The sequence below is a fragment of the Phyllostomus discolor genome, chromosome 10 (assembly GCF_004126475.2).
Source record: "Phyllostomus discolor isolate MPI-MPIP mPhyDis1 chromosome 10, mPhyDis1.pri.v3, whole genome shotgun sequence".
Taxonomy (NCBI): domain Eukaryota; kingdom Metazoa; phylum Chordata; class Mammalia; order Chiroptera; family Phyllostomidae; genus Phyllostomus; species Phyllostomus discolor.
The window spans coordinates 174,412-189,342 of NC_040912.2; the positions used below are offsets into that span (position 1 = coordinate 174,412).

The 14,931-nt window shown below is 68.4% G+C and overlaps 1 protein-coding gene across 4 annotated transcripts in view; it reads right to left on the reverse strand.

Moving 5' to 3' along the window:
• The window catches only part of CAMK2B (calcium/calmodulin dependent protein kinase II beta), a 48,478-nt gene extending 33,986 nt beyond the window's left edge, over window positions 1-14,492 (reverse strand). For 3 of the 4 annotated variants that reach the window (XM_028504155.2, XM_028504151.2, XM_028504150.2), the window contains exons 1-2: window positions 14,315-14,470; window positions 355-449 (exon numbers count right to left, since the gene is read on the reverse strand). In XM_028504155.2, the coding sequence (XP_028359956.1) occupies window positions 355-449; window positions 14,315-14,379 (160 nt within the window). In that variant the 5' untranslated portion in view covers window positions 14,380-14,470. Of the gene's footprint in view, window positions 1-354; window positions 450-14,314 lie in introns of all 4 variants that reach the window. The other variant, XM_028504149.2, reaches the window with a different exon arrangement.
• Between the last annotated feature and the right edge of the window lie 439 nt (window positions 14,493-14,931).

Consider the following 14,931-nt stretch of genomic DNA (forward strand, 5'->3'; position numbering starts at 1 on the left):
CCTTTCCTGAGATACGGTACTCTGGACTGGGCAAAGGGGGAAGGAAGGAAGGACTGTGTGTTTGTGGGTGTTTTTAGGGACTTTAGGATTTTTGATAAAGACATTAGGTCACTACTTTAAGTCTGTATAGCATTAAATAAACATTTCCTTTCCTTTTCACGAATCTCTGGCATTGAGAGACGTCTTTCCTAGGGCGGCGGACATAACGGACCCGGGGCCTTCTTTCAATAATAGTGTATCGTCCCAGGCCCCCCTTGTTTGTTCTGTAACACCACCCCACCTAGCCCCCACCCCCAGCCAGGACACCGGGCCCCGCCACCCCTGTGCCCCACCCTCTGCGCGCGGCCCACCTACCTCTGGCCGACAGCTTCTTGGTGTTGATGATCTTGGCCGCGTACTCATGGCCGGTACAGAGCTTGACACAGCGTCGCACCACGGAGAACGCCCCCCTGGGCGCCGGGCGGGACGGGGGCGGGGACAGAGAGGAAGCTGGTTAGTCTCCCCGAGGACGCCTGGCTCCCCCACGAGGCCAGGCCGCCGCGGGCAGAGCTCTGCGGGCTCTCTCCCTGCACAGCCACTGCCCCAGCTCAGCGGGGCCCTGCCCCGGCAGTGGGCTGCACCCAGCCGGTCCGCCAGCCCCAGTCCTCAGGGGTCAGCACAACCCAGGGCCCAGCCGGCGGCCGCTCAGGGTGCAGCCTCTGGCGCTCCGTGCCGAGGCCCCGAGACCCCGAGGCCCCGAGGCCCCGAGGCCCCGAGGCCCTGAGGCCCCAAGGCCCCGAGTCCCAGCGAGGGTGCCCCCACAGCGCAGTGTCAGGCGGGGGGTGCAGATGCGTCGGGTCACTAAGCCGGGAAGCTGGGGGACTGGACCCCCATGTCCACGGCCCCCACCTCATCTGACCCCGTGCGATGTGCTCAGGCACAGGGTGTGTCCTCAAAGGTCCTTTTCTTAGGAGGACGCGTAGAGAGAGGAGGCTGTTTCTGGCGCGACCCCCGGGTGCTGGCCGTCCCCAGGGGCCGGTCCCCGCACACAGGCACTGAGCCACCGCACCCAGCGGCCTGGGCGTTCCCGACAGCGGGGCACCGCCCCGTCGGCCCTCCGAGAGGCTGCTGGATTTCGGGGGCGCCCAAACTTTGGAGCCAAAAAGAGCCGAGTGCCTTGAGTAGAAGGAAGGGGTGACACCCTCGGGTGTGTGTTTTGTGAAGCCCCCACCGTGGCCTGGAGCAGGGGTCCCCTTGAGGGGGGAGCCCCCCGCCCACAGTCCTGCCGGAGAAGGTCCTCCCGCGAGGGGCTGCGCCCCGGGCACAGGAGGGCGGTCCAGGGCCGCCAGTCGCAGCGTGTGGCCGCCCGGGCCCTGGGGTGTCCGCCTCCCTCAGCCAGCGAGGCCACGGCGTCTGCGTCCGACGGCGTCTCACACACACCCCCTCTGACCCAGGTGGCGGACCCCCTTCTCCACACAGACACCCCCACCCCCAGGGCTGGTGAGCTGCCGGCGACCCCAGGCCACCCCGAGTCTGGAAACCAACCAGCGTCGCCCGACCCACCCTCCGACTTATGAGCAAGGCCAGGCGGACACACGGATGGATGACGGACGCAGAAACGGCGGCTGACAAAACTCTCAGCCTGAGGGGAGGGAGGGGCTTTCCGAGGAAGCTGCCAGCTCCGGCTGTGGGCACACCCGGGGGCTTATTTCCCGCAGCCCCAGTGCCCAATGGGGGCTCTGAGTGTGCCCGTCGGCCTCATACCCCGCCCCCTGGGCCCACCGGCTGCCCCCCACGGGGCTTCTGAGAGGCTGTGCACGGGGTCCGCTCGGGAAAGCTGCCGGATGTCAGAGCAAAGTCCCGAGTCAGGGCCGAGGGTGTGCCCCCCGCCGGGCGCCCTTCCACGGCCAGCTGCCCCCAGACCACCTGCGGGGCCTCACCACCCCACCCAGCCCTCCCTGAGGCAGGAGATTTGGCCAGGAGCTGTTCTCACCTGCCCGGCCGGGTCACCACCCACCTTGGCCTGAGGCTGCCTGGCCTGGGGACCCTGGTGTCACTTCCCGGCCACTGTGCTCTCAAGAGGGCCCCCCAGTGCCTGAGCGCAGGGCCCGCAGGAGGGGGGGGCTCCGGCCTCTGGGTCACCCTGCCACTGCCCCCAGGGCCCGCGAGCTCCGGAGCTGCACACTGGGTGGGGCACGCCCAGCGAGGTGGACGGCGGGCCGCCCCAGCGCCAGCTCAGAAGAAAGCGGGCAGCTGGCTCCGTGCGGCCGCGGGAGTGGCTGTGAGCGGGCTTCCTCCGGCTGCTCCCGGAGGCCGTGCCCCACGGGCGACCTTCAAAGGCGGCAGCGCTTCAAAGGCGGCCGCCCCACTGGTCGGAGCGCCGGGCAGTCACAGTGCGGGAGAGCAGCCACGGCCGCGGGAGGGGCGGCCCGCCTGCCGCACACGGGCCTCCCAAGGCTCCCACGGCCGGACCACAGACGCCTGGGGACCCGCAGGACGGCCCTGCTGCCGCTCGCTCCTCCCGGTGAGCTGCGTCTGCACGGCCACGCCGGCCGGAGGTGGCTTTGCTCCGTCTCAGACCCACCATTCCTCCCCCCCTCGGCCGTGTTCCCAAGGAGCTCGGACACCGCAGGGTCAGCCAGGAGCCCAGCGTTGCACTGGCCATGTGGGGCCGTCTCAGGGGAACGTGGCGGGGACGTCACGGGGGGCGAGGCAGAGCCGCAGCCCCCAGCACACGGGCTCCTCCAGCCACTCCCGCCCCCCTGCACTGGAGCAGCACCTGGGCCTCACCACCCGGCACCGAGATGCCACCGCCCCTGCAGGAGGAGGCGTGTGCGTCCCTTGCACACCCGCGTTCACAGCCGTGCCATTCGTCACGGCCAGAGAGGAGCGGAGCCCGGCCCGTTGGCGTATGAGGGGGATCCTGGCACCTGCTGCGCCGCTGCCAGACGGAGGGGACGCGGCGCCGAGAGAAACCAGACGCGGGGGGGGGGCAGATGCTGCTCGGTCCCACCCACTGCGGGGGCGGGGGCCCCTGGGGGGTCAGACCCAGAGACAGAGACGAGATGGTGGAGCCAGGGGAGGGGAGTGAGCGTTCGATGGGGTGGCGTGTCAGACTGGACGGTGGAAAGTTCCAGAGACGACGGTGGTGACGGCTGCACAGCGACGGGAACGTGTGTGCTGCAGCCGCGTGTGGGGCCCGTGAGGGGGAGGAAGACGCCGGGAGGGGGGGTGGCGGCGTCTTCACCCCTGGGCGTGTGGAGGGAGCGCCCGCGGCACCACGTGCTGGAGCAAGGCCCACCCTCGGCGGACGAACAAGAAAACCTCAAAGGAAGGCCGGTGGCCGCTGCCAACAGACAGTGCCTGTGAGCCCCGGGGCACGCGCGGCCGTGTCCAGCAGGCACAGGCGGTGGACGCTCAGCCGGGATGTCTGGCTGCTGGACACCCGCCCCGCCCCCTGGCCCGCAGCTCTGTCCCCAGCGTGGGCAGGAAAGCGGCCTCTCCCCTGCCAGCTCTGAGCTGTGTCCCCCGAACCCAGGCCCGGAGACGGCGTGGGGAAAACTGCCAGAGGCCCCAGACCGGGGCCGGGCGCCAGGAAGGGACCACACGCCGTGGGCCGGGCCCTCACAGTGACGCCCCCCTTCCTGGATGCGGAGGCCGAGGCTCTGAGGTGGCCCTTCCTGCCCCGCCCCCCATCCAGCACCCTGGCCACCCCTGTCCCCGCCGCTGGGAGGGAACCAGGTCCTCGGCCTCCCGCGCAGAGGGCGGTGCTGAGCTCAGGCCCACGGTCTGCTCGTGCCCGGCAGCGCCCCGGGCACTGGAGGCCCAGGCTGGACACCCAGGGGCCGCAGCGTGTGATGTCACCCGAGTCTCTCAGAGGCCGAGCCCCAGCCGCCACCCAGCACCTGCTGGGCCCGGCCTGGGGCTGGGGGATGCAGGGGCAGGAACCAGAGGGGACTGAGCCTCCCACCACCACGGGTCTGTCTGGACGGGAGGAGGACGGACCTCGTCCCACCCCATGGAGGAGCTCACCTCCCGGTGCCTGCGAGGCCCTGAATGTCCCTTCCGAGGGGCCACCGGGGACAGGAGGCAGACGGAGCAGACCCCAGAGACACCCCCGAGGACCCTTTAAGGAAGGAGGAGTGGAAGGGAGGGGAGACGGAGCGGGAACTAGAGGGGACCACCTGGCCCATGTCCCCTGCCCCACGGCAGACAAACTGGGAGACGAAGGCCTCCCGGACGACCCCCTGCTGCAGAGGCCCCCCCACCCTGCCCTGCGGGTGCAGTCCCAGCACGTGGGGCCCAGGAACCCAGGGGCCCCGGCCTGGAGAGGCGCCCGGGAGGCGCGAAGGAGGTTCCCCGTGACAGCCGGTGTGGGCGCCCCACCGTCCCCGCGCTGCCAATCCCGCTGACAGCGTGTCCGCCCCCTCCGCCCACGCCCGTCACCACGCCCGCGGGCCTCCCTGCTCCCGGGGGGCCTCACCCGCCAGCGCCCGGCCGCCGTGAGCGGGCTCCTTGGGGATCACAGCCCTCGTCTGCTCCGAGACCCTGCTGGACCGGAGGCCAGCTGCCCACGGTTCGGGGAACAGGGGCCGGCTGCAGCCCTTGGGGAGGGGCTGCGGGCCTCACCCTGAGACCCCCCCCGTCCCCCCCTGACATGCACACGCATGCACACACATGCAGTCCCCCACACCAGCCTCCACACCCTGTTCCTGCTCCCTCCCGGCTCAGTGACCAGCGCCCCAGCGTGGGGCGGAGCAGCAGCGGGTCCCGTCCTCAGGACCGGGAGGCACCGTGCCCCGGAGGCTGCGGCCAGGGCCGCCCACACCTTGTGAAGCTCCCTTCTCAGCCCCTTGAACCCAGAGACGCAGGTGCGAGAGGTCTGTTTCCTCTGCACGGGTTTTATTTGCTTTTACCCATCCTTGGTGAGAGGTCACTCGCTGGCCACACAATCAACCCCCTCGCACACAGTGAACAGCACACAGTGCAGGGGTTTTTGCTTCGTTCCTGCCCGTCACCACAAGCTAAGTGTGCAAGGTTTTCCTCACGTCGCCCTGCGGTCACGCCGCACAAAGCCACCGGGGCCCCGGGCGCTGGACGCCGCAGGCCGTGCACCTCGAGGCCTTAGTGACGGCGCTTCCCCTGCGCACCGTGCGGCCAGGGTGCACCACGGCCGCGAGCCCTGGTCGGCGCCCAGCGCGGGTCCTGCTGTCCGAGGCCGGCGTGGCGTCCACGGCACGGTCACAGGGTCATCCGTGGGTGGCCACTGGGGACGTGTCCACTCTCTGGCTGTCATGGATGATCTGCTGTAGACAAGGTCCTTTTTAAAAATATATATTTTATTTATTTGTTTTTAGAAAAAGCGGGAGGAAGGGGGAGAGAAACGTTGCACATTTGCCTCTCACATGGGCCCCCACCGGGGACCGAACCTGCAACCCAGGCCTGTGCCCTGCCCGGGAACCGAGCCAGCAACCCTTCACTCTGCAGGATGGCACCCAGCCCGAGGGCCACACCGGCCCGGGCTGCTGGGCACGGGGTTTTGTGTGGACACGTCTGGATACCTCTTGGGGACCCACCCGGGGACCGGGCCCTGTGAGGGGTGTTGGGCGCCATCCTCGGAGCCGTGGCCCTTGCACCCGGTCCCTGCCCCGGGCCCCCAGCACCGGTCACTGCTGCCTTCACACTCGCCACCCCTGCCCGGCTGAGGTGGCGTCAAATGGGGGCTCGGACCGGGGTCTCCCTGAGGACAGAGGACACCGAGCATCTTCTCATGAGCTAATTCATTGTCCACGTGGCCACTTGTCTTTTCACTCTGGGGCAGGGAGTTCTCAGAGCGTTCTGAACGCAGGCCCGGCACCAACACCGACTCACACACACTCTCCCTTCCTGCGGGGGGGGGGGGGGGGGGGTCCTGGCGGCGTCCCCGAGGCACGGGGTGTCCGTGTCCAGTCCAACTGGCCTCCCTCTCCGGTGGCGCCAGATCTGAGAAAGCACGGCCAAAGCCAAACCGCTCTCGTGTTTCCTTCCAAGAACCCTACAGCTTTGTGCCTACGACCCATCTCGAGGTAATTTTTATCTGGCGGTAAGGTCGTCGATTTGGTCTGCCGGCACCCGGTTGTCCATTTGTTGTTCGCACCTTGTTCTTTCCTCACTTGTCTGTCGTCTCGTCGACGACCCGCTGGCCGCAGACGCCCGGCGCTGCCCTGCACCCCCACCCGGCCCCCGCCACCCTCGGGCGCCTGCAGCATGCCCGTGTCCTGGCCGCAGTGGCAGCTGCTCCGCGAGCTTGGAGAGCTGAAAGTGCACGTCCTCGAACCTGCGCCTCTGGTCGAGGTCAAGGCTGCCCTGGCTCTCCCGGGTCCCCGGCTTTCCCGAGGGAGTCTCAGAGCCAGCGTGTGGATTTGTTTTCCAGACGGGCAGCTGGAATTCCGACAGACGCCACGCTGCACCTGCGGTCCCTCTGGGGTGCGAGGCAGCGAGGGGTCCCCAGCCCACGCACGTTTATCCAGGCGTCTCGCCCTCGGCCGACCTCGGGGACAGAGGGTCTGTCTCCAGCGAGAAGCAGGGCGGCTGCTGGTGCTTCCCAGCTGCCGTCCATCGAACTGAGGGAGTTCCCCTTTGCTTCTCGTGTGTTGAGTGTTTTTACCGGGAAACCGCTGGCTTTCGTCTGTAGCTGCTGAGATGACCGTGTTGAAACTTCTGTGTTTGTTCTGTTAACACGGCGTCTGCACGGATCGAACCGGGTGTGCTGAGCCCGCCTCTCACCCCGGGGGTGAGCATTCCCCGCACACCGGGCACCATCGCCGGGGCCGTCGTGCCGGGCCCGGGTCCCCCACGGACGCTGCTCACCGGCTCTGCCCGCTGGTGTCTTCGCCCGGCGTGGCCCTGGGTGCTGCCGGCCTCCCAGGAGGAGCTGAGAAAAGCTCCGTCCTCGTCTGCCTTTTCTGGAAGAGTCTGTGAAGGACTGGCAGTCGCACTTGAAACGTGTGACAGGCTTTTGACCAGCGGAGTGCTCCAGGCCTGGGCTTTTCTTCGTGGGGCACTGAGGGTTTTAAATGTGCTTATCGGTCCCTCTCGCTGTGGTCGGCCCGCTCCGGCTTCCCGCTGCCCCTGGAGTCGGTCTCGGTCGGGGGCGTGTTTCTGGGGGCGTGTGTGTTTCCTCCACCACGCCCCCCAACTGGCGGGCACACGGCTGTGCACAGAACCCCCAACCAGCCGGCCTTTCACTCCCAGGGGGCCAGTTCCCGCGTCCCCCGTCTCCACTGTGACCTCCGCAGGGCGAGGTCCCCCCCCCTTCCCTGGGCCTGGCCCCGTTTGATGGCCACGACTCCCCTGCTACCTGGCGTCCCAGCTTCTCCGTAGTCACGCCCAGAGCACAAGCAGCACAGGCAGGGACTGTCCGCAGTCACGCCACCCGCCTGGGTCCCCACCGCGTCCCACACGTGCGGGCGGGCGCCCCGCCAGGCTCACAGTGGTCCCCCAGCGCTGGGGGGAGGGCCGGCACATGCGTCAGCCCACGAGTGAGCGAGTGAACCTGCAGACGAGCAAAAGAAACCGGAAACATCGCAAAGCCGTCACCATCACCATCATCGTCACAGGAGTGACCCTGAAGGTCCAGGCGGGCTCTGTCCAACCTGGTGACCGCGAGAAGCCACTGAGGAGGGGCTGCAGCCGCTCCGCACAGGGATGTGCCGCCGACGTGAAGCACACGGCACCACCCAAAAACACAGTGTTTTTAAAAACATAAAAGAACAATAATTTTCGTATTGATTACTTGCTTAAATAATATTTTGGATACCCTGAGTTAAATGCATGTATTCAAGTTCCTTTCACCTGTGTGTTTTTAGGGCTTTTTTTTAAGTATTATGAAATTCTGCCCTGGCTGGTGTGGCTCAGTGGACTGGGCGCCGGCCTGTGAACCAAAGGGTCCCAGGTTCGATCCCCAGTCAGAACACAGGCTTGGGTTGTGGACCAAGTGCCCAGTAGGGGGTGCGCAAGAGGCAACCACACAGTGGTGTTTCTCTCCCTCTCCTTCTCCCCTCCTTGCCCTTTCCCTAAAGATAAATAAATAATTTTTTAAAATAGAAAACTCTGAGTTACAGTCGTCCCTTGCAATACCACAGTTCACTTATTTGCGGCTTCACTGTATCTCGGGTTTTAAAAACCTCAGTAAGCGAACCGCGACACAGCGAGGGATGGCTGTACACCTCACTGGAGAGCAGCCATGCAGGGTTTTATGTGTTGTTAAAATCACGTAGGTTTGAGAGTGCAGAAAGTGTTCAAGAGCATATGAAGTGTTTGTGAGGGTGTGGGAAGGGTTTACGAAACCTTAAAATATACACAAATAACAAAATAAATAGAACGCTGCTATGTCACAGATGTGGCCGACCGCGGAGTCTCCGGACCGTAACCCCTGCGACAGACGCGGGGTCGCTGCACACTCGTGGCCTGAGTCTCGTTTCTTCCAGTCAGCGTTGCGCTCAGCAACTGGCCGGGGGGGGGGGGGGCAGTGGCAACCTCAGGTTCGGGGGACCACAGCAAAGTGCCCACACACAGGTGGGTCGGGTGAGGCTCCTCCAGGGGCAGGGAGGGGGCGGCCCCAGCCCCCCCCCCCATCTGGCCCCTGTCTGGGCCCCTCCTCCAGCAGGGGCCGCTCCGAGCCACGCTGGCACTCAGCTCCCAGGGAGCCTGACCGGCCGGGCCAAGCCGGGGACTGGGGACCCGGCTGCCCCTCAAAAGACGAGGCCGAAGACCCCTTGGTGTCAGGTTCCACGGCAAACGCCCAAGTAACGCCAGCACCACAGCTGCACCCCTGGGGGCAGGACCGCAGCCACTCCCACCCTCTGAGGGCCCGAGGCCCCCGGTGTGTCCCCGCCCCCAGTCCCGAGGAGTCCCCACTTCCCAGGGGGAGAGTGCCAGCATGCTGGGAGGGAGCACGGCCCCCAGGGCCACTGTGCCGGGCGCCTGCTGTGTGCCCTGGAGTCAGTGCAGCTGGGGACAGAGCCGACCCCCTCGGCTCCTTGAGGGGAAGGGCGGCAGGTCAGAGGGTCACGCCCTCCCCCTGCCCTCACTGCCACGAGCCAGTCTGCCCTGGAGCTCCGTGGAAGTGGGAGACAGGGAGACGGGCGGAGAGCCAGAACTCGGTGACCCGGAACTCGGTGACCAGGACCGCCCCATCCGGCCAGAAGAACTGCGTCTGCCAGGGGCCCCTGAGCAGACCAGGAGCCGAGCGGCCGGAAGCCCGGCGGCTGGCAACTGCCTCGACGTGAAATCCTCTGCCTTCACTTCCCACGGACCCCGCTCTTCCCGGGAATAAACGCCCGTTTCACACGACGAGCCGGCACGGTGGTCCTCAGAGACCCTTGGCGACACGCCCTGCACTGAGGTTTCCGCACCAGCCGAGTGGCTGCCGGCAGCCGGCGAGAGACGCTTTCAAACAGTCGGATCAGATCCCGTCTTTGCGGCAGGCAGACCGGGAGAGAATTACATTTCTGAGGATGTATTTGAAATCCCCAGGAAGGCCAGTCCCTGGCCTGGGACCAGGTGACCTCAGGGGCAGAGGGCGAGAGGAGGCGTGTCCTCTCCGCCTGGTCCGGCCGGCAGGGCCCGCGGCTGCCGGGCGTCTCCGCGTGGACGGGACAGGGAGCGCTCTCTGTGGGACTCTTTCTCGGGTAGAAGGAAGGAACCCCGACGATGCCGTCTCTCCCCCCCCTCCGCCCCGCCCCGCAGGGCCTCCACCCCCCACGGGGAGGGCCACGCTCCTGACCAAGGGCAGAGCCCCACAGTAGTGCCCCCCTGACCGCCGGGAGCCTCCCCTCCAAACCCGGGGCTCCTCACGCCTCTGTCATGCTCGTCGGAGAGGCCCCACACGCACACGCGTGTCCCTGCTTCTGAGAGCCCGCAGGAAATACCTGCCGTTTGAGGCCCGACAGAATCACGTGCGTGGTGGTGGGACGCCACCTGCGTTTCTAGAGCCGGTTGTGCGCGTGACCTGCCCTCGTGGGTCTGCTCACGCACCGGCGCAGCACAGACACCAGGGCCCTGCCCTGGGACCACAGCGCCGTGCGGCTGCCCTGGGGAGGGAGGAAACACGGGTGTGAGCGGCACGTTCACGGCACACACGCGTGTGTGGCTTTTTTGTTTTCACAAGATGAAGTCGTCCTTGTCGTTTAATTAATAAAATAAAATTGCAAGCCTCGCGGGTCCCAAATGGGGGCAGAGTGGGGGCCGATTCGTGGAGAGACCAGGAAGGGGCGCCGAGGACAGCGCCCCCTGTGGGGGAGGCGCGAAGGCGGCGCGAGAACCGGCCGCCGAGCACCGGCGGGGCCCAGGGAGCAGAGGGTCGGCGGACCAGGAGCGGGCGGAGGCCAGCAGCGGACGCACGCACAGCGTTTTCACAGCGCGGGGCGGCTGTGCGGCCGGCCCCGGTCAAAGGTCCAGGTGCCCCTTCCCTCCCTCCAAACTGGCGGCGACTGCAGAGCACGCGCCTCGTGCAACGGGCGCCGGGTAACCGCTGGCGACCGTCACCAGAGGAGAAGGAGCGCAGGTAGCAAACGAAGCTATATTCTTAGCTCCCAGCAAAGTAGGTTATGGTATAAAAATACCACCAGTAGTAACTGAACGAGCCTCACCTTCATGTGCGCCCTGCAGCAGCGGCCGCGTGCGCGCGCACGCCGAAACCCTCCGCCCGAGTCAGGACTCCGGCGCGGCCAGCGCCCACCCCTGCTCGCGGCCAGGGCCCGGGGTCACGGCTCTGGGGCCGGGCCCCGAAGACCCACCTTGGTCTGAGGGTCTGCCTGGTCTGCGGGAAGGCAAAGGGGGGCCTGGGGCAAGACCTCAGAGAGCAGGGGAGAGGGGGAGGCGGCGCAAGGCAGCAACCTTCCGCCCCTGAGGCAGGGACTCCCCGGGCAGAGCAGCAGGAAGCAAACGCCCTGGCTCCCCCTCCACCCAGACCCTCTGCCCCAATCCGGAGTCAGAGGTCAGGGACTGGCACCCCACTTGCCCCACGCTCCACCCTTTGTCCACTAACCCCCTGGCCAGCCACCAGCCTGTGGAGAATAGGCCGGCTGCCCCAGCGAGGGGTCACGCAGCAGGACAGACACTGGGCGGAGCCAAGGACGCAGCAAGGTCAGCTGGGCCTGGGCTGGAGGTCAGTCTCCCTGCTGCTGGGGCAGGCGGCCCCTCCCTCAGCACCCTCCGGGTTAAATCCTGCGGGCAGAGGGGGGTGGTGCCCCCTGGTCAACTAATCAGAGGACACCACGGGCTCAAAGGGACAAGCCCCGTGGAGGCTGACACAGCCGGTCCATGACCCCTTCGCAACATCCAGATCCTCACGGGAGTGGCCCCCTTCCAGCGGAGCCCGGGCCTGTGCAGGAGACGACCTCAGGCGTGCGAGGCTCCGGAGCCTCTTCTGCCCGTGCAAGGGCCCAGCGTGTTGGACCCGAGGGGCCTGGTGGAGAGGACACGGACCGGCCACGGGGCAGGGGGGGGGGGACGCAGCGTGAGGACACCCTCGGGCCCGTGCCCCTGGCAGACCCGCCGCAGGGCCGGAGGAGGGGCTGGCACCAGGGCGGGACCACGGACTCCCACCAGGGCCACGGCGAGGCAGTGCACACACAGCTGGTGTGTCACCCCTCACGCGCCCCCGACGCTGCGCCGCGGGCAGACAGCTCCGGGACGTCCGTGTGAAGGCTCGAGAGACACGGGGGGAGGGGGAACCGAGCTTAGTTGTGGACACGGCACCTGGGCGCCCACGGGCCAGGCCTGGAGGGACAGACACGGTGGGCAGGACCGCCGCCAGAGCAACGGCACTACTGCCGGCAACCGGCAACGGAAGGGGAGCTTAAAGCCGAAATGAGAAAAGAGGAACGCGGCAGAAGAGACACAAATGTTTATTTTGTGACTTGGGAAGTTCTCTAGACTTTAAAACCCACACTGCTGGCTAGCCCGTGCTGGTTGAGCCTTCCCGTCTGCTCCCAGCCTGACAGAGTCCCCGCTCAGGGCGGCTCGGAACCCAGGACCTGGGCCAAGTCAGGCCGGCCTCCAGCTGGACAGGGGAGTCCCCCGCAGGGGCCCTCAGACCCCACAGCCCAGGCCCCCAAGGTACCCTCCGGAGCAGAGGCAGCGGCTGGGCTCGGTGGAGGCGGGAAGGGGCAGAGGCCAAAGGGGGCAGGCCACCCCGGGGCCACATCACAGGGGCAGCTGTGGGCCCTCGGCCTGGCCCCCACCCCGGGGCAGGGAGCTCACTGCTGCCGGACCGGTGCCAGGGGCTGCAGCTTTAAATAAACTTGGACGCGTCCGCCTGGCCAGGAAGCAGCACCAACTGTGCCTCCTCCCGCTGGCCCGGCGCGATGAGCAGCCCGCCAACACAACCACGGTGGCCCCGGCCCGGGCTTGCCCAGCACCTGCCTGACCCGCCCCCCCCACGCCCAGGCGCCCCAGTGGAGCTGTGGCAGGCCCCCCCGGCAGCCCTCCCTGGGCCTGGCACCTATGGAGCCCCACAAACGGGCACCGGGCCGCAGCAAAGCCCCCCGGCCCCCGGGTGCTTCACCCCCAGGCGTCCCCCCCTCTGTGGCGAGGTTCCCCACCCCCTCAGGCCGGGCCCCCGGGCTCCACTGTGTGGGCAGCCACCCGCTGCTCCGGTCCCTGTGGAGAGGGTGACAGCCCAGCATGCACTGCGGGGTCTGCCACCCCCTCTCCACCCAGGGGGGCACCCCGAGGACCTCCATTCCCCAGTGCGGGAGTGGGTGACAGCTGGCACAGGAACCGCCACTGCTGCAGCCAGAGGCCAGGGCTGGGGGGCCCCCTACACAGCCATGGCCCTGGGGGGCCCAAGAAAAGTTCGTGGGAAAGCGTAGGGTGCCCCTGGGTGCAAAGCAGAGAAACCGCACAACCCCGGAAGGGGTGACCCTTCCTCCTACAGCTGCCCCCCCACCAACAGCCCAGGGCCTTCCTCAGTGGGGGGCGGAAGGGGGCACGGGGAAGGCTGACTCTCCCCTTCCCTCTCCTCTGCTCTCCAGGTCCATCCGCCTTGCGGCCGGGCACCCAACCAGCCCCGACCCGAGGGAAGGGAGTCTGTGGGTTCCCAGGGCCTGGCCCGGCCCCCACCGGGTGCCCCTCACCATCCCTCCACCGCCAGGCTGGCGCTCCCTCCAGCACGTGCGGGGTGAGCCGGCGGATTCGCGCCCCCCGCCCCCACTCCTCGCGGCTGGGCATCCGCCGTCGCCCGCGATCAGCATCACTCGCCGAGACCAGGTTCCACCTCAGACGCGTGTTCAGAAGGAAAGATAAGGGTCGGCCCCTGGATGTTTAGGAGGAAACCTCACCAGCGGCGCCGCCGCCGCCGCGGAGGGACAGAGGGCTGCGCAGCAGGATGGGTTCCGGCAGCATCAGGCTGGAGCGGCCACCCTGCCTCACAGAGCGCACGGCCCAGGCGGCCCTGGGGGCAGAGCCGGGGCAGAGCCCGGACAGGGCTGGCGCGGGGGCCCCGCGCGCCCAGGTCCACAGCGGAGCGCAGGAGCCACCTGTTCCCGGTGAGGTCCGTCCTGACACGCGCCTTCGCGGCCCTCCCCACCAGCGCCGCCGCCGCCGCGTCGCTCCAGCCCCCGCCTGCTTCGGTGACCCTGAAACCCAGAGCCCGCCAGCCTTCCCGCCGCACCCCTAGTCTCGGCCCCGGTCTGACCCCACCTCCCAACCTCAGTCGCCAGCTCTCCAGACTCCTCTTTCCAGAAGGATCTGGGGAGGGGGGAATCCCCCAGAACCCAGGTTCCCCGGGGGCCCCCGCGGCAGAGGCTGTTCCCACGCGGTCCGGCGCGCGGCGAGCACCCCCCCCCACCCGGCGCGGATGGAGCCACGCGGAGGAGCAAGCGCGGAGCAAGTCCTGCCGCCCCCGCACCCGGCTGCTCAGTGGGGGTGGGGACAGCCAGGCCCACTCGGGGACGACCCTCTGGCCTCGGCCGCCCCCTCCCCTGCTCTCTAGGCCTCGCGACCACCCCCGAGCGCCCCTCCTCCCTGACCTCCGGCCGCCGAATGCGTCACGTCTGCCGGGCGCTCCGAGGACACCTGCTGCCGCCCCCGCTGCGCGGAGCCCGGCGCCCAGAGCCCCGGGGTTCTGGCCGGGCGGCCGAGCCGGGCAGGGCCAGGCAAGGCCGCGCACGCCAGGGTCCAGCGGCTGGGCCTGGGGCCCAGGGGTCGGGGCCGCGCGGGGCTACACGCTTCAGGCCCTGAGCCAGGAGGAGCCGGGGGCGCGCGGGGCCGCAGTGCGCCCGGAGCCGGCGGCGCGGAGGGTCCTGGTCTCCGGGGTCTCGGCCCCGCCCGCGCGCGCCGCGGCTCTTACTTGCCAATATCCTCGTAAAGCTGGTACTCGTCGGTGAAGCGAGTGCAGGTCGCCGTGGTGGCCATGGCGGTGACGGACAGCCTCGGCGTGCGCTCTTCTGCACTCGGGCGGCGGCGGCGACTCCGGCTCCCGCTCGCGGGCACGGCGGCGACACGGGCGCGGGCGCGGGCGACACCTCGGCTCGCGGCGCCGGGCGGGGGCCGGGCTGGGCTGCGAGCGCACGCGAGATCTGCGCGCTCCGTCCCCGCCAGGAACGCGCCGCACACCTACGCGCGGGGAGCGCGGGCGCAGCTGTCACCGCCGCCGCTCCCGCCCCGCCCGCCGCCCCCTGCGCGAGCCCCGCACCCAAGCTCGCGCCCCGAACACGCACCCGCGCGCTGCACACACCCTGCGCCCGCGCCCTCATCCGAACCCGCGTTCTGCACACGCACCCGCTGCCTGCACCCCTGCACACGCACCTGCGTCCTCCCCGCACCCGCCCCTACACCCGCACCTGCCACAGGCACACAGGCCCCCTTTGCACACAGCCTCCCTCTTCACACGCCTGGGGCTCGGGCCTCACGCACAGGCACAGCCGCTGCCTGAGCTGGCTTCCCTGCTCCTTGCGGGTGGCCCCC